Genomic DNA, 18,883 nt, shown 5'->3' with positions numbered 1-18,883 from the left:
ACAGATGTGTGCCAGACCTGGCTATAATGTGCAGAAATATTAGTTTCCTGCCTTCTCTCTCCTTTAACATAATGTTTTCTCCGAGAGCCATCCTCTCTCTCCTGTCCCTTATTCCTAGCTGAGCCTGAAGCAGCACGTCCAGGAATTTGGTGGGAATGCAGATGCTCTGGCCCAGCCCGAGCATTTCAGTGACCCCAGCTAAGCATTCTATCTCATGAGGAATTTCCCTTGATTTCTGTGAAACTTTCCTTTATATCCTAAAATTGATGCCATGGGTTACCTCACCCTCTTCTGGGACAACGCATGAGAGTTTTGACTAGAGCCCTAGGCTGTGTGTCTGTGCATGTGTGCGTGTGTGTGTGTGTGTGTGTGTGTGTGTGTATACACATATACACACATATGTATTTATTTTTGGTTTTGTTTTTTGGAGGCAGGGTTTCTCTGTATAGCCCTGGCTGTTCTAGAACTCTCTCTGTAAACCAGGCTGTCTTCAAACTCAGAGATCTGCCTGCCTCTGCCTCCCGAGTGCAAGGAGGATTAAAGAAGTGTGCCTGAAGTTTTTTTTTTCAGTTTTAAATTTTGTCCACCATGAGGTAATTTGACTCTTCCTGATCACATGTTCATGCATGGATTTGCGTCTTTCCAGCGGTGACCTCTGTCACGACTGTTTTCACACACAATCCAGCCATCCCCGAGCAGCGGCCTCTGTTGCGTAGTAGGCCGTGAACTGCCAGATTTGAGTCCTTTTCATCCCTCATGGCACGTAAGAGTAAACCGAGGGCCGGTGAGACAGCTCGGTAGACAAAGGTGTCTGCCCTGCCTGTTGATCTGAGTTCGCCCCATCCCAGCCCTGAGCTCAGGTGACAGAGGGGAGCAGCCTCTTCCAGGTTGTGCTCCAACGCATGCATGCCGTGGGACACGTTGGCACACCCCCACCCCAACACACACATTTTTTAAAGTCACTCCCCTGCCTAGATCAGACAGCAGTTCTGTCTGTGTTCCAGGTTTTCTGTGCTCTCGGGCTCCTCTCTTAGCCTGTGCCATAGTGCCAGTTTGTCCTGTGAATAGCTGTATTTCTGTTCAGCAAGGACCCTCATCTCGACCCACCTCCCACGCTAGGGAGCTCGCCACACGGTGTGTAAGACACAGATCGAGCCAGGGTGGAGTCTCTCAGACTCAGGTATACCCGATCAATTCACAGCTTCTTAAAAACCTTCAGTTTTCTGCTTTGCAGAGTCAAGTCATAGGACCTCACCTTTGCAGTACCCCAACACAGAGATCAACACAGCAAATGCGTGATCAGGTTTGGCCATCATTTTCCAGGAATAAGGTGACTTAGCTGCTTACAGCTCGTGGCCTGTCTGCCCCATGAAAGTGAGCAGCTGTCCCCCTTACTGTCCTGGTCATGATTGTGGAACTTACCTGCCAGGTCTGTCCTCACCGACCAGCATATTGTATACACAAACATGTTGGGGCTAATTTCAGAACTCCCTCAAGCTGAGATGAACTCTTCACTCTCTGTGGAACTCCTCTATGTCCTAGGATGGGTCAAAAAATGTAACTTTATCCAGGAGAATCCAGTGGAGCCCTGAAGAGATGGTGCTAGAGCCACTTGAAGATAGTATGTCACGGAGTTTGTAGATGTTTAAAGAAAAAGTATCGGGGAATCCATTAGGAGTGGAGATGGCCACATGAGAGACAGATGGAGTGTTTGGAGGCATTAGACGTTTGAAAAACACGTGGTATCAGCAGATAGAAATGAATGTGAAAGGCATCTGGATAGGAGGGATCACACTCCTTTCCACCTGCTAGGCAGGTGTGTCAAGTGTGTAACACACAGGTTCTTGTGCAGGAACCCTGGCGGAGTAAAGGTGGACAAGTTGGTCAGGTGTGTCATATAACAGTTTCCTGGGCGGAACACGAGGAGCAGAGCGATGCTTTGGAGGCTGCATTTGAGAGGGACACCCAGAGAACCTGGGCGGATCACAAGGAGCAGAGCGATGCTTTGGAGGCTGCATTTGAGAGGGACACCCAGAGATTCTGGGCGGAACACCAGGAGCAGAGCGATGCTTTGGAGGCTGCATTTGAGAGGGACACCCAGAGAACCTCGGAAAGATGGAAGGCAGGAAGCCCACAGTGGTCATCTCCTAGTGAGACACAAGTGGAGAATTCTCCTTGGGGAATCACATTAATGCTGATTAGAACAAAGTTGTAGCGTCTGGGTGGGGATGCACAAGGCTTGGGTGCCAGTGGAGATCAAGAACCTGCTTCTGGAGTCTGGCTTGGCAAGACTCAGCATCTTCTTTTGAACTGCTTATACATGTTGCTTAGTAGTTCATGCCGAGGGATTTATCTTAGGGAAATAATTAAGGTTGTTTGCAAAGGCGTAGCCTCAAGGATAGTTGACATGATGCTGTTTATAACAGCAAAATATTTTGTAAGCAGCTGAAACAACCACAGATCAGAGATTTATTCAATAAATAATCATGTGTACTCTTTACATGTGCCTTAAATATTTATATGAAATAGTGTGTGGCTACAGCATCGTTTAGATATCTGAGTTTCCATCTTAGGAACACACACCACACGAATGCACACGCACACACATGCATCCACATGTTAAGCGTCATTCCGTCAGCACACTGAACTCAGGGTTAGTATTCACTTTGCAAATTGATTGCACTGATTTTAATTGGGATGCGTTTATTTTATTTGTTCTTAATATGACCTTGCATTCTGCAGTCGGCTGTGGGAGTTAAAAGCAGAGGGATTATGTTAGGAAACAGCGGATCTTTGGAGCTTGAAGTTAGGCTGCCTGAGAGGTTCTGGAAGTAAGATGGGCAACGAGAGCCTGGGATCTTTCTGGGGAAGAAGCTAGGAAATCAAGAGGAAGTCCAAAGCAGCAGCTGTGTTCAATGAAGCATTATATCGGTCCTACTGAACATGGACTATGAAGATTGATGAGTCTGTGAAGATTATGAAGTCTAACACGGGGCTGGAGAGATGACCCAGCTGTTAGGAGCATATACTGCTCTTCTGGAAGACCCAAGTTCAGTTCCTAGCATCCACGGTGGGCAGCTCACAACTGCTTGTAGCTGTGTAACTGCAGCTTCCAGGGCTCTGCCTCCTAGGTACCCACCCTCTCGTGCACATGCCCTCATTCATGAAAACACACACACACACACACACACACACAATCTTTTTCTAAAGTCTAACGTGTTGCTGTGATTGTTAGAGATCAACCTTGTGTAAGTTGGGAAAACAGGCGATTGAAAGTAACTAAGATTGAACCGTCTCTCTATGTCACTGTGGTGCTTCCATAAACTTGGTGGTATCCTCCATTGGCATATATGAAAATCCATCAGTTACCTATGAAAGGCTTTCAGATGATCTTTTTGCTTTGTTTTTTACTTTGCTTGGAAAAAGTAGTGTTCTGTTTTGCTTTAAATTATCCTCTTTTAAGTCTGGAGTTCCCCTTCTGTCTTCAAACCGCTTCAGCCTTCCCTGTCTCTCAGCTCTTCCCTCATAGACTGCAGGTTTTCATCACTGTATCAGTGGTGATTAAGGTTTTCACCACTGGATCAGTGGTTGTCCACAGGTCACAAACATGGGTCTACCTCTGTCTTCACATGTGGCAGTTTGTATCCGTGGAGATCCAGAGATGAGCGAATTGTACATGTGTATGCAGAGACGTAGCTAGGTACAAAATCCAGGCCTCAGCAGGGTGTCAGCCAGTGCCTCCGTGGGATGGATAATGACTGCAGGGATTCCAAAAACTTAGATAGAGCCACCTTTCCTGGAGTTATTCTCTAGACTTTTTGAAGGGCCGTTGCTGATTGTTTTTGAAAGTATTCAAATTGACATAACATGTAAAATCGCCAGCATATAACCAGTAGGTGGTTGGCTTTGGTTCCTTCCTGTTTGAATGGTGAGGTAGTTCTTTTTAATTTACTGAGTTAATTTGCAAGTCATAGAAAGCATGTCTCTGCTCTTCATTGACTCCAGATTTTTAATAAGAGTGATGTCATCTCTGGATGCTCTCACCAGTTGAGCAGGCTCCCCGGAGAAAAGGCTAGTCTGCTCAAACACCCCTAACAGCCAGCTTTTATAGTTCGGTTTTTCCCTGACCAGCAATCCCCTTCTTATATTGATTCTTTGATCTTATTGTCAGTGCCCTTCATTTCTCTCTGCTCTGACTTTAATAAGAGGAATGATTCTTCACACAAATCTTTCCCAAGGGGCAATAGTAAGTATTAATTGGTTTGTAAAATGCCTTTTGAACTGCTCAGATGAAAGGAGCCGTGTAAATAGCAAATGCTGTTTGTTGGTGCTGCTGTTGTTGATCTCATTACGCATGTTTGGGCTACCGGTTACCATCTTTAAAGATGCGGAGACCTGCATTTGCAAATTTGAAGGTATTTCCTCTCGAGCCACGGCATAACCAAGTAGTTAATAACCACAAGCGGTTTAGTTTCTCTGTCAAAGATGAATTCATTGTAAATGATAGGACGCTGGTTGCAATGATACATCTTTATGTATAACACTTCTGGAATGGGCCGTTAATCCTCTGTGGAATTATCCAGGCAGTTCCTGAGGTTCTATGCACCCAGACCTTGGAAGGGATGCTCATGAAAAAAACCACCTTCTCACCATGTCCTGAGAACACTACTGGTTAGTCCCTAACCTTCGTAGGACTCTGCTGGAAATCTCACCCAGGGGCACTTTTACCAAGACTTGGCATTTCAGGTCCCCGTATTTAGGAGGCTGTGGGGACAACTAGAAAGGACACCCCAGGGATGTTATTCGGCATCCAGGTCAGTGCCCACCGTGAAGCTAAAGCTGAGGAACTTTTAGGCAACACACGGTAGAAAGTTTCATCATTTACCTTTGAAAATGAACGGCTCGCCTAGGTCAGTTACATATGGCTAATGTGCAGTCCTCTGGATTTCTTTATAGGTTGGAATCGTGGGAAGAACAGGAGCTGGAAAAAGTTCCCTCATCTCAGCCCTTTTCAGATTGTCAGAACCTGAGGGGAAAATTTGGATTGATAAGATCTTGACAACTGAAATTGGACTTCATGATTTAAGGAAGAAAATGTCAATCATACCTCAGGTATGCAAGTTAGAGCGTCCACACGTGTTTCTTCTACAGGGGTACTGAAGTTTAATTGCTTTTAATTTTATTGCTGGCTTTTTAATTGGATGAAAGGATTGATCCTTTAACCAGTAGCCAATAAGACATAATTCAGCAGATAGTTTTAACAGGTATTTTCATAGCTGCCTCATGCGTGTGCATGCATGTGTGTGTGTGTGTGTGTGCGCGTGCGTGCGTGCGTGCGTGTGCATGCGCACTTGTGAAGTCAGAGACAGACAGACAGACAGACTAGGGGAAGATTCAGTGCCACTTACTTAGATTCATTCTGAATTCAGCTTCTGTAGGTGTTAAACTTTTATTTATTGATAATTAAATAATATTTAGTGGTCAAAAGACTGTAAGTGCAATGAGGGACTTCTGCTGTAGGCAGTGAGCTCCCCGTTTCCCTTTCAGGGATGGCCATCTCCATGCAAAGGTCTTCTATGGAGCAGATACACTGTGTAGACTCTCAGAATCTGCACGTTAACTGGGGAGGGAGCAGAGTCCTGGGGGAGACTTGGAAAGGCTTGCATCTCTAGGCAATGCTGCCAGGATGCTGTGGTGTCACCTCTGAGAACTGTGCTGATGGCTGGGTGCCTCACACAGGTCGCCATGGTAATAGAGGTTTGAGTTGCCATTTCCTCCTGGGCTGACCTTCGTTTTTGTTTTTTGTTTTGTTTTGTTTTGGTTTGGTTTTTTTTTTTTTGCTATTCCACAGCGGAAGACTTCTAGGCAGCGTCTAGAGACTGGATTACGTACACACCAGAGACTCTTAGTTTACTTTAGTTTCCTGTTGAGTTGCTTTTAGTTCTACCCAGCATAATTCAGAAAGTCTTTATTGAGTAATTACTATCCCCAGGTAGACAGCCACGGGCAGCGTGGGGCCTGACCCCACAGGCCTGCCTCCTGCAGCTGTGGAACCTGATGGCTCCCTCCTGCTCCCACTTTGGACACTTGCAGGGATTCAGCTCCAGGCTTGCTGTTTGGGGTTTCAATTTGGGCATGTTTTCATACTCAGTAATCACCTGGCCATCAAGGGGAGCTGGGGAGCCTTTCCCGCCCCACGCACACTCATTCCCGATGTGAGGGATACAGAGTAGACACAGGAAAAAGGCCGAGCAGCCTTGCTTTCTGAGCATGCGCCAATCATGGGCCTTTGTTTGTTTATTATAAAGGACAGAGAACCTAACACTCTGGGAGAAGGAGAATGTGGGCTCTCAGTCTGTGATCCCCTTCATCTATTACTTCCTACCCTGACCTGTAAAATAACAGAACTGCTGTTCCACTGTGATGAGGTTGTGGAGGAATCAGAACTCTGTGTTCTGCTAGTGGGAATGTAAAGTGATACAGCCACTGTAGAACACAGCATGGAGACTCCTCACGGGCGGATGGTAGGACTACCACTTTATCCAGCCATTCTGTGTGTGTGTGTGTCTGTGTGTGTCTGTGTGTGTGTGTGTGTGTGTGTATCTGCATGCATATACCATACTATATATATGCAGGAAATGGCAGAGATAGTCATTCACTTGTGTTTGTAGCAGTGGCATTCACAGTAACCAGGAGGTGGAAGCCACCCAAGCGTCTATCAACAGATGAATAGCTAAAGACAAAACAGCTTATACAAACAGTGGGAAGTTTCTCAGTTTTACGACGGGAAGAAATTCGGATGCGTGCTGCAACATGGGTAAAAACTCTAAAAGCTCAGACCAGCCAGTCACAGAAAAACAGAGAGCAAATGGTTCTGCGCATTGAGGACCGTTCAGCTCTGTGGAGACACAGAGGAGCATGGCGTCCTTCAGGAACCAGGGAAGGCTGGGGTGGGAGTAGTTTTGTCTAATGGATACAGGGATTAAGCTTGTAAGAAAAACAAAAGCCCAGCAATTGGTAATAACCACTACTAAAGAGTGTACAGACTCTTTAGTGTACTGTTGCCCTATGAGCCTTGAAGTGATAAAGAGGGGAGGGGCTGGCGAGACAGCTCAGTGCTGCTAAGCCTAAGGGCCTGAGTTCAAGTCTCATTTTACCCACAGGACTGGAAGGAGAAAACCCAGTCCCAAAAGTTGCTCTCTCACCTCCCCAAGTACACCCTAGCACACGTGTGCATGTGCATCCTCACATACATGTATGTGTAATAACAGTAGTAAAAACTCAGTGACTAAGGGGTAGACTTCATGTTGTGTATATATGCTGACAAGCTCTTTTAAAGATCGAAAGACAACCCTTGTAAGGAAAAGAAAAAGTAAGCATAACGCTCTCAGAGCATTGGAAGCGTGGCTGCAGCAGAAATAAGAGTTGAGACCCCAATGCTCTCTGCGAAGATTTGTTGACCTGATCTTAGGCGTGTCTGTAAAGTACTCGCGCATCCGGATGAAAGGCTCTAGAAGCATGCCCGTGCCACTTTTAGTGCTGCTTAATAAGAAATGTTGTGTGCTCGTGTACATAAAAGAACTCTAAATAAAGAAGCGGCGTTAGATGATTCTTGGCTCCGCCGGGAATGTTTTGGAAGCACATCTGAGCGAAGACTGAATACACCTTGACATCACCGGGTTTGGTTCTGTTCCATGAGTTCCCACCCTCCTTTTGTGCAAGCGCTCTGTGGATATGCTCCCGAGAATGCGCTCACGAAGCGGTGCTACGGAGCTTTACATCCTTGTAGACCGTGATCACCAAGCATTTGCCTGTCTCCCACATGCGTGTTGGCTGATATAAGAAACAATTTAGAGAAAGCGTGCAGCACACAAAGCGCCTAGAATAGACTATTTCAGGGCGTGTGCTTAGTATCAACACGTCCTGTATGTCCATCCTTCTCCGACGGCCGGGAGTGCGCTGCTTCCATGAAGTCACCTCATCTAGCTCAGAAGCTTAGCTCCTGTCCTTAAACCAGGCCGCATGCTCATCACCTCACAGATGCCTCATGAAGGAGTCACTACACAAGGCCATGGAGGTGGCCCAGCGTGTGTTCTTAAGAATGTTCAGGAAATAGACCTATTATTAAGGATTCTAATCCTGGCCTTTAGGGATCGAACACGTTCTAGAAAGACTTGGCTCATACATTTCAGTTTATGCTGCTGGAATCCCGGGTGGTTTTCTTTAAATCAGATTATTTATATAAATTAAAGTTTGTGAGACAGGAAAAAAAAGTCATCAAATTCCCCCAAACCTCACAGATACTTCTCAGAGATGGACGACAAGAACAAGGCTTTTCCCAATGTCTGGTCACCGTTAATACTGGACAGCCAATGGGAAACCCTCCGTGTTTATTCTCTACCCCTCCCACACCCTTCACATCATTCCTGATGTCTGTGGGCTCCTTCATGTTTCTTCCTAACCTCTCAGCCCTCCCAAAAATTCTGTTATCACCCTCATTTGTTAAAGCTGGAAATGAAGGCACAGAAACTGTGGAGCCAGGGTTCAACAGGAATTTGGAGACATTTCCCATCCCCCGATACTCTGGATCGTACTGGTTTAATCTGGGATCTGTGCCCAACAGGATAAGCTCCCCACTGGATCCTGACACCTTGTGGGTCCCGTGCGTGCCTCCACACACCCGCCTGCTCAGCAACAAACATCTCATAACGCAGTATTACTCCACCCTGTGCCGTGATATTTTCTCTCCTATTTATTCTAGTCTAGTTCATATAAAAGACAAAATGATGATCATGAGCCACAAAATTGATTTCATGAACCACTGGTCACGCCTGTCCTTTGAAAACGCTGTGCCCCGCTGCCCTGCCTGTGTGGACTGGTGCCTGCTGCCTATTAATACCCTGGGAAAGGGGAACCTTTGTCATAGCCACCCTAAAAGGCAAGTAGGGCCAGGAAGGAAACTGAGGCCAGGGGATTCTGTACCTCATCTTATCTTACATGGTAGAAGCATCAGAAATCAGCCCCAGCAAGCTCTGCATTCTTTTTCTCGATGCATGTTTGTAACGAAATGGTGTCTGACCAGATACTTCAGTCATTGTCTTTCTCTCTGCCCTACCTAGAAAGGGCTCCCAAACTATAGCCAAAGAAAATAAAGTCAGAAGTAAAGTCAAGCCAGCCAGCGGGCATCTCCTCCCGAGGATCTTGGCACGGCCAGGCAGTTCCCAAAGACGGTTTGTGAAGGTTGTTTTGCCAGAACAATTCAGGTGACACTGGGCACAAAGGGAAGAGAGCTGCAGAAACCAGGATGCTCTGTGCATCCCGGGCTGAAGGAGATGCCAGGGGCCTCCACCGTGGCCGCAGCCCCTCCTCGCATCCCAGGGTCTCGCCTGTCGCCCGCTTCCCTAAAGGGGCAGGAGCCACACTTGATTGTGCTACAAGTGAAGCAGAAGAGAAAGTGGAGTCCTGCTTGAGTGGCAGGTCCAAAGAGACCAGGCCAGCATCTTCTGGGGAGTGGCAGCTTCCCTGTCTCCTCTCAACTCCTCCCTTGGGTGATGGTTAAGGTCCCATCTTCCTTGAACCTCCCAGGGGCAGTTCAGAAATAGGGGTTAAGGACCAAGTGGGTTCCCAAGAGTAGTGACAGGTCTGGACGGGACACCTGCAGCCCCTTTAAAAAGTCAACACGGGGGCCTGTGAGGAATTGGTGAACTGGGGCGGAGCTAAGAAGGCAGCCTGCAACGCCACCCCTGCAACCTCCTGGAGCAGAGCAGGTGGTGGACACCTGGACTTCACCTTGTGCCCCTCCCACTTTGCGAAAGAGAGTCCCAAGACGAGCCTGGCTTTGGAAAATAGCTTATCAGAGAGCATCTGCAAACGTAGATTTCAATATTATTTTTTTCTGGATAGAATTTCTTTACAACCAGAGCCCTGTCTTTTTGGCACGGAGGAAATGTCTTCAACCAAAGAGCAGTTTCGCTGCAAATTTCCCATTTACAACAGGGGTTGTTGTGCACTAGGAGCTATAATCTCTGTCATGATCAAACAGATTCTTTTTGTATGTTTAATAGATTCCTTTTGTTTGTACCAAAACAAAAAAGCCAGGTGCTTTTTAAACAGCCCACTCTATTTTTTTTTAATTCCCCTGAGCTTTTAATGAGTTTAAAAGGTTAACCAGAGCTGATGTGTGTCTCTTTAAGGCTCCTTTCTGATGACGTGTGTGTGTGTGTGTGTGTGTGTGTGTGTGTGTGTGTGTGTGTGTGTAAGAGAAAAGAGGGGAGGTTTGCTGTTACTAGTAAAGAAATACAATTGGATCCCAGCCTAATGCAGTTGCCTTTGTTCCCGCACACTGAAGTCTTCATTAAAACCCAAGGCACTTCTCCCTGGAGCTGGTGACCTTTTTGTATTTAAAGGCGACTTTACAGGACTTAAATTCTTCTTCCTTTGTGGGCGAACAATGTTCTTTTCTTCTGAAAATGCATGCTGATCGGTTCATTCAGAGGCTACAGGATTCAAAGAAGAAAAGAGGACCTGAGATTGAGTGAGTTCAGGTGACTCCACCTTTGAGACCAGGAAAGATGCTTCCCTAATAAGGGTCTGGAGAAGAAGGGAGCTTGGGAGACACCCGAAAACCGCAGTCTAGCTCCTGCTGACTACAGATTTTAGGACAGGGGTGTTTCCTAGTTTGTGCCCCAAAAAGATTTAAATGAGTGTTGAACTTTATATTGTTCATTTTTAAGTGTCTTGGCCCCTGGTTGGCTTAAGTGTCTGAAGCTGTTTAAGGGGTTGAGTTTCTCTCTAACATAATGGAGCCTGGCCTGCAGTCAGTGCTTTCAAAAGGCTTAGGAAATCTCCCCACTATCGGCTTACTACCCCACATGCTCTCACTTAGACGGGCCACCGCGGGGTGACGCGCCTAATAAGAATGGGTGCTACGTGAGGAACAACCAAACTTGCTACTGAATGGGGAGCAAAGGTTAAAGCTTCTAACTTGAGGATGATCAGAAACAAACTTGATACTTGTCTTCTGACTTTATTGATGTGTTGAACACATGCATTTATTTCTTTTCCTAATTTTATCATGCTAGCTCACTGAAGGTTAAATAAAACCCATATTAAAGCCTGTACCATCAGAGAAAGGGCATCGGTGCTAATAAATTTGTTTGTTCCTCCCATTGATACCCACACTGAAATCTGCCTGCAAACGTTTTTACAGCCCTTTTTATTTATCAGCCTAGTTTGTGAACTTCATTGCTTGGAGGTGGGCACTTTAAATAATAATACCTATCAGAACTGAAAATTAGCTTGACCCTTATCTCCTCTCTCAGTGTGTGTCTGCTGCAAACGCTTTTATGACCTTCTGAAGATAATATTAGGGCTTTTTATTTGGCAGGTGCATAAAGGAAGTGAACACCATGTGTAATATATGTTGGTGTAGTAAAACAACCATTGTGAACAAATTGCCTGCTGGTTTTAAAGAAAATATAGCTTCAACCAGTTAATGTTTTTATTAAATCATTCTCCTTGTTCAACAAGTCTTGATGAAATTTTACTTATGAAATATATATCCAGCGTGTCGTAACAAAGAAAATTGTTCTTTTATTTTCTTCTAATATTGCTAAACAAACATGAGTGATTGCCCAATATTCCCTTTAATTGACAGTATAGATTTAATAGAGACCCTTATTGTAGTGAACAATGGTCTGGGGATAGCCAAGCCTCCCAAGGGCCTTCTGCTGAGGCTGGCGTTTAGCACAGAAGATGGAGCAGGTGTATGTGCTCTGCATGGCCTGGGAAGGGTCTCTCACATAGTCCTCGGGTCTGTCCATGCGAAGGAGCTTCCTTAAGGAGAAGGTGTGGCTGAGACAGGCGGGAGGACCTGATCAGGAGACGGGCACTGGACCAGACTGTGCATTCCCATGCCTGTTCCCTAGAGCACCAAAGCGCCATTCTACCTGTGCTAATTATGAACAAGGCTGCTCAGGACAGGGCTTTGTGTGTCTAGGAGGCCGTGCCCAAGGCTAGACCTGACATATTGACTTTGTGTGGTTTTTTTTGTCTGAGAGGAGCCTGAAGGTAGCATCAGCTATCCTGGGCAAGGAAAATGGCCTGTCTTTACTATAGGCAACCAGGCCATCTCTTGCTTCTCGCAGAGCTGATTCCTTGACCATGTCTACCTCCGGAGCTCCTCATACATTCATCCTTAGAGCCACTCAGTTGGGGTCCCTGACTGACATAGCAGCTGTGGCATTGAGCCTTTGTGGTGGCGTGAGGAGAGGGTCAGAGAGAGGAAGGATGGCTCGTGTGGGTACCTAAGAAGGACGGTAGATGGTGGCATGCCCTCTGGACCTGGTGCAGGCAGGAGCAGAGTCACCTGTTCTCCTGGAGTCTCTGAGCTGGTCGTGACTCGTGTGCATGTTAGAGTGTGTGGGGGGGTGTATGTGTGCACACCCGCGCACATGTGCACAAACGGGCGTATATGTCTCTGTCTGTATGTCAGTGGAACGACGTTTATTCCCGATAAATTCCCACCATATGTAGGCAGCTACTTCGTCTCTCTTAAATTCTGTAATTTTAAGCATAACCTTAGTTATGCTTAACTTTTGTGTTCCTTCAGTTCAGTTCAATAGCCACTTTCAAATTTCTTAAGGTAGCCCAACCAACTTTGCATAAATATAATACAATGATAGTGTCATTTGGCTTGGGGATTTTGCTGAGGGGTACATGTTTGGAGTGGAACACCACCGCACTTCTACATACAAATTTTTCTGTCACCAGTCTAAAATTTAGAGGCAGGTGACAGTGTCAGTCTTTGGAGAAAAATCCCCCCTCCATTCCTCCTCGGTCTTATAAGCGTTAGAGTCCCTGCCTCAAGGCTCGGTGGTTTCCCACATTCTTAGCCCAGGTGCAGTTTTCCAGGACCTGTGGAAGAGCCGTGGCTTCTCGATTTCTATATCTATGCCTTTCGCTGAGAACAGCCAATTGGCCTCTTCTCCTCTACTCATGTCTAGGTTTGAGATTGATAGGCCCTTCTAGAAGAAAACCCACACAGCCTCCCTTGAAATCTAGAAGGCAGCCTGTGTTTCAGGAGCAGTTTCCCTTTGGGCTCCTCCTGAAGCAGAATGGAAGATGTGTTGCCGCCCTTGCTCCACAATGGGTTTCAGGTGACCTTGCCCTTGAAGTTACTGAGGTTGCATTCAGACAGGTAACTCTGGTGCACAGGCAAGGTGGTGTGGGGACTGCCTGATGCAACCCCGGGGGCCTTGCCCATCCAGTGTCACTGGCCCCATTAGTTGATATCCTCTTTGAACAAAGAAAAGAACGTGTCCCGACGCGTATTCAAAGAGATTGCGATCCCAGAAGACGCTTTATCAAAGGAGAAAATACTGAACAATTTTCACCTCAAGCACAAACTAATCATGCTATTTCTTGTTTTCCAGAATCCTAATCAGGATTGGCAAGTAATTTTTATAGTTTGGTTGATGTCATGTTACTCAAATAAATATATCTGTGTTTACTTCCAGGAAAGTTTTTAGCAGCAGGAACTCCCATTTTCCCTCGTTCCCTTCTTAAAATGGCACTCCTCCATGGTTTCTTTTGCTAGTGTTCAGAGCTCTAAAGACATTTTGTAGGCGGGGAAATGGTAATAGAAATGACCTCTAGTAAATAAGTGTGTGAAACCTTAGAACTGATGGTTGTGGAGAGCTTTGGTGCGTTTGTTCACCTGTCCTTTCTGCTCTGACAGTCAGGTGCCATTCACTCTTCTGGGCTTTTAGGAACCTGTTCTGTTCACTGGAACAATGCGGAAAAACCTGGACCCCTTCAATGAGCACACTGATGAGGAGCTGTGGAACGCCTTAGAAGAGGTAAGCGACCTTCTTCCATCATGTATGTGATGTGTATGTGCGTATGTTCAGAGCAAGCCTTTCATGGGAGCCGGTGGGGAGCTCAGGGCTCTTTGACACCTCGGGGAGCATTGATGATCTGGATGGGTGTAAAGTGTGTGTTGATGATGGAAATCCAAAATAATATACCTCGTGTTGCTCCAGAACCTGGCTCAGTCAATACATGATCTTACTTGTCCTTTGCAGAGCTCAGATCCTCCTAGTGACTAAGTACCCTGAGCCACTGTTGTGAGAAGTCTCCCCAGGGCAGACACATAAAGAGTATCTACCCACTCAGTATTCATATGGTCCCAAGACTAAAGCAGAGTTCATTTCCACCAAAGATCCCCCTGGGGAACCAGTGAGTTTATTAGGTTACTTTACAGAGCGTGGATGAGGATGTTGCAGGCAGAAGTATGGGTGACCCCACAGCAGCCACCAAGATCTGGAACATCTGCCTCTAACATGGGTGGTGGCTTCCCTGTGGCTTTGTAGAGGGAGTCCCCCTTCCAAGAACCTTCCCCTGTTTATTCTAACTCCTCCCTGAGACCCCCCCAAGACCGTGTGCAAGGCTGAGGAAGTTCAGGGCAGAATTGCATATGAATGAACAGAAGGTTGCAACCGTGATGGTCTGTCTAGTGGCCCTCCCCGTCCGCTCCTCCTGCGGGAGAATGTCAGCGGTCCACGGCTGTCGTGCCTGACTCCCGTAAGTACGCGCAGCAGAGACGATGAAGATGGGCAGATGCTCAGAAGGCGCAGACTCGGCCACCGCTGCTTACCCCACTGCTAGGGTAGCAGCTAGGAAAGTGAGGCATTTGTTTTCATTACTAACGGAATGAAAAGTGAGATCATACTTACACGGTGCTTCGGAGTCTCCTAAGAAGGTGTTTGTGAGAGCAAATTACACAGACTGCGGGGTGATACTTACTGACAACCCTGTCATTGTGACGCCACAGGGAGTTCAGCTCAGACTCCTGGAGCCATGGCCACGTTTCTGTATTGATACCTTTAATCTGGGAGGATTTTCTTATTATTTGTGTAGCGCGTCCCTGCAGACCGCTTCTTGGGGATTCCTTTCCCACACAGGCGAGGATTTTGACCATTAAGTTGCCTCTGGTCTATATGTTTAGAGATAATTATTTTGCAAGTTCCCTCTAGTTCTGCAAATTAATTGTAAGCTGCTTAATAATAGAAATCGTATCTTAGACCACAATCCCTCCTAAGACCTAGCTCAGTTTTAATTTTAAAAAGTAAGCATTTAATCAATATGGGAGCATGGCTTATTTCCTAAAAACAAAAACTAGAAAACACAAAACCTCAGGGATCAGTTCCTCACTGTCATCAGCGGTTAACGTTTTGAGATAGCCATTCGTCCCTGTCACCCTCTCAGGTACGCTCTGAAATCTTCAGCTTAAAGATGGGTTCTGACCGTGAGCACACCAGTTTGGAGGTCTGGCAGCTTCCTGCCAGTAATTCCTGCTTCTGAAGGCATACCCGTGCCAAGTCATTCCACACCCACCTCGCTTCCCAGCAGCTGCGGGGACTTTGTTTTCCCAGCTTGGGCCGGCTACCTTCTTCTCCAACTCCGACCGGAATGGTGGCTGGTCTCTGGTTTCATTCATCTCTGAGATTTTTCTGTAGGAAAATTCTAGGAAGATGTAGGGAAAGAACAGTTACACATCAGAGACCACAGAGGATGGAAAGACAGGACGGAGCAACAACAAGCCTGAGACACACCCTGAGAAAACAGGAATTACTAGTAAATCATTTTTCTCTTCGCTTCGGAACTTAAATTTCTCTTCAGAGATCCTCAGATAGTAAAATCACTTTAGAAATATGTCCTTCCATGAGCGGCAAAAAAATGCTAAGTGAGAACCAGTCCCATCATCAAAAGGCATCTTCAGACTTGGGTGCCTGACATCTATTTTTGTCTGTTATAGACAAAGTGAAATTTTCGTAGCTTCTCGCATATGAAAAAAGAGGTGGCAGAAGCGAGGGACAGTCCTGAGGGTTGCTGTAAACAGAAATGAGAAAAGACAGACAGACCAGAGTTCAAGCATGGCGGGGTGTGCACCCTGCTTCTGGGTTTCCTCATGCATCAGGAGAGAAGTGTACCCCTCATGGGTTTTCTTTAGCAACGCTTTGCCTCGCTAATATTTTTAAAAAGCAGAGTAGGATATTTTCTAAACATTAGAATCAATATTGTATTTATGATATAGTTTCAGCTGCCTCTGTGTGTGTGTGTGTGTGTGTGTGTCTGGGGAGGTACGCTGGAAGTGAGTGTGTGTGTGTGTGTGTGTGTGTGTGTGTGTGTGTCTGGAGAGGTACACTGGAAGTGCTGTGTGTGTGTCTGGAGAGGTACACTGGAAGTGGTGTGTGTGTGTGTGTGTGTGTGTGTGTGTGTGTGTCTGGGGAGGCATGCTGGAAGCGAGTCAGGCAGGCTCCCTGGATTCCTGTATTCCATTCTCTCTGTGGTGCCTTCTAAACCAGAGCAAACTCTGCCTCCATGAATGGTGGGAAACCTGATGACCTTGGCTGTTCTTGTTAGACTAAGACCTGACTGAGAGTCTATGGATGTAATGATAACCTGTATAAGAAAAAGGAGAAAGGGGGGAGGGGAGGAGGAGAAGGAGAAGAACAACAGCAACAACGGCAACGCAAACACCCAGCCCTTTTGTCAACGATGTGAATACAGATGGGAGCCCAAGCCCATGAGGTTCCCTTGAGGGTCTTTCAGAGAACACTGCAATCTCTATCTGTCTAACAACCTCAAGCAGAAAGAAAACGTGCTATATTTTTTAAGCCCTCCTATTTCTTACTAATACCGAAGACAAAGGGGGAAAAAAGTTTGTCTTTCAAAAGAGAGACTGTCTTGTAAATATTATTCATTTTGGTTTTTTTTTTTTTCAACTTTCTGGGTATACTGAAAGTTGCCTCCGAATATAAGTTAATAACAGAAGAAATATTGCTGCTATTAGTATCTACTGGAGCATCCAGGAAGCAGCGGCAGCTCTAGAAGAAGACAGAGGTGGTCACTAATGATGGAGCCTGCCAATTAATGACAGCAGTTAAAGCCAACAGCATCAGCTATGTGTTACTTCTGTTGTAAATAGCATGGACCCTGGGACAGCTCATGAAGAATAGGCTGGGTCTGTAGGTGTGAGACCTATTTAGTCAGGGTCCTCATGGATGGTATCTGTTAGAATGCGGAGCATCTCCCTGTTGCGTGAATTCTAATTGTCCTTAATAATAAAAACCTGGAGTCAGATATTGGGGGAAACTGAGAGATCAGAGAAGCAGAGTGACCAGCCACGAGAGAGACCTTTTACCTCTACCAATGCTAAGACTGGAGGGGCAGTCCTGTCTCTGTGATTTCTCAGAGTGCGTCTTTAGATTGCACTGAGCTCCTGTCTCCTACCTTAGATTCCTCTCTCCACCCAGCCCTGTCACTTCCTGTCTCCACCTCTCTAGTGCTGGGATTAAAGCTGTGAGCGAACACCACTCGGCTCTGTTTCTCTTTTAGACTAATTCAGTCTGGTGTAGCCCAGGGTGGCCTTGAACTTACAGAGATCAGTCTGTCTCTGTCTCTCAAGTGCTGAAATTAAAAGTGTACACCACCACTGCCTGACCTCTGGCTAACTCGTGGCTTAGCTCTGCCACGAGTTGTCACAAACAAAATGTCACTACAGGAGACCACGGCGAAGGCATGTGAGCACCTGTGTGTGACTTAGCACTTTTCCACGCATGGCCCGTCTCTCCTCATCCATGGACTTTCTGGAATGGGCTCTATTGTGGCTTCATTCAGCGACTGCATTTTTGGCTCTCTTTCCAACCACAGCAGTCTTTCTTGATGTAACATCCGTAAGTCTGTCTGCTGCTTTTCTGTTGCTGTGACCAGTCACCCAGATAAGAAGCATCTTGGCTCGCTCTGGCTTATTGTTCCAGAGGGATAAAATCTGTCATGGCAAGGGAGTCATAGAACAGACAGCAGGAAGCTGGCCCATCACATTTTTGTCCACACACAGGAAACAGAAAGAAAGGTAACAGGAATTGGGAGGAGGTTATATACCCTCAAAGCCCACCCCCAGTGACCTCCTTCACCAAGACTGCACCTCCTAAAGGTTCTATGGCCTCCCTAAACAGCAACACTGACTGGGGACCACTCAAACACATGAGCCTATAAGGGACATTTCTCATTCAGATTATCAGAGCAAGTTTCAAAGAGGGAAGCAGAGTCTAACACCCCTGTTAATCTGCAAGGGATTCTGGGTTATCTTCCATGCAGTGCGCATAGTAGGGAAGATGTTTGTAATAACTTCAGAGAATTTATGAGCATTATCAATTTTGTGTATTTCATTGTTTTTCCAAACTTAAAATATAATATGAACTATTTTGTACTTAAATAAACAGTTTAGAATACTATAATTGGATCAACTTTCCGGAAATTATAATTTTAAGATGTTTTCCATATTTTAAGTGTGACTATTATGATATCTTGGGGCCAATTAATGTTTATAAGCCATATGTTTCTTTTACAATGCCATTTAATGTGATTGCATTCTATATAAAGTATATATATTCATATGAATTTATTCTCTAACTTGTAGAAACAGATATGGACGAGACATTCTTCTGACTCGTCGTGTGTTCCAAAAGTTATTTATTGAGAGCATACTGTGTAGGCACTGTAGATTCTTAAGCTATTACAGTAATCATCAAGATACACAGAACACTCCCACGTGGAGCTGAAATTCTTGTGGAGAAGTTGGGACATCAGTAAATGGTTATGCATTCAAAATGCAGACTAGTCAGTGCAATAAACCTCAGACCATGAAGAGAGCTGGGTGACGGCATTATTAGTAATAGGTAACGTCGATTGATCTCTTTGTAGCAGGCAGTGCTGTAAATACTTACTTGTCGTGACTCATTTAATACCCCAGCAGGCAGTGTTTGGAGATAGACATCTTGGTTATGATAGCATTATGTTTCGTTTGCAGGTAAGAAAG

General features: G+C 45.8%; 1 protein-coding gene across 1 annotated transcript in view; it reads left to right on the top strand.

The window, feature by feature from the left end:
• Abcc4 (ATP binding cassette subfamily C member 4 (PEL blood group)) overlaps positions 1-18,883 on the top strand; it is a 212,873-nt gene that overhangs the window by 172,372 nt on the left and 21,618 nt on the right. Inside the window, exons 26-27 of the mRNA XM_085698192.2 lie at positions 4,957-5,112; positions 13,770-13,859. Coding sequence (XP_085554318.2) covers positions 4,957-5,112; positions 13,770-13,859 — 246 coding nt within the window. The remainder of the gene's footprint in view (positions 1-4,956; positions 5,113-13,769; positions 13,860-18,883) is intronic.

This window comes from Myodes glareolus, chromosome 12 (genome assembly GCF_982192425.1).
Source record: "Myodes glareolus chromosome 12, mMyoGla1.1, whole genome shotgun sequence".
Taxonomy (NCBI): domain Eukaryota; kingdom Metazoa; phylum Chordata; class Mammalia; order Rodentia; family Cricetidae; genus Myodes; species Myodes glareolus.
This window is presented reverse-complemented; position numbering and strand designations above follow the sequence as displayed.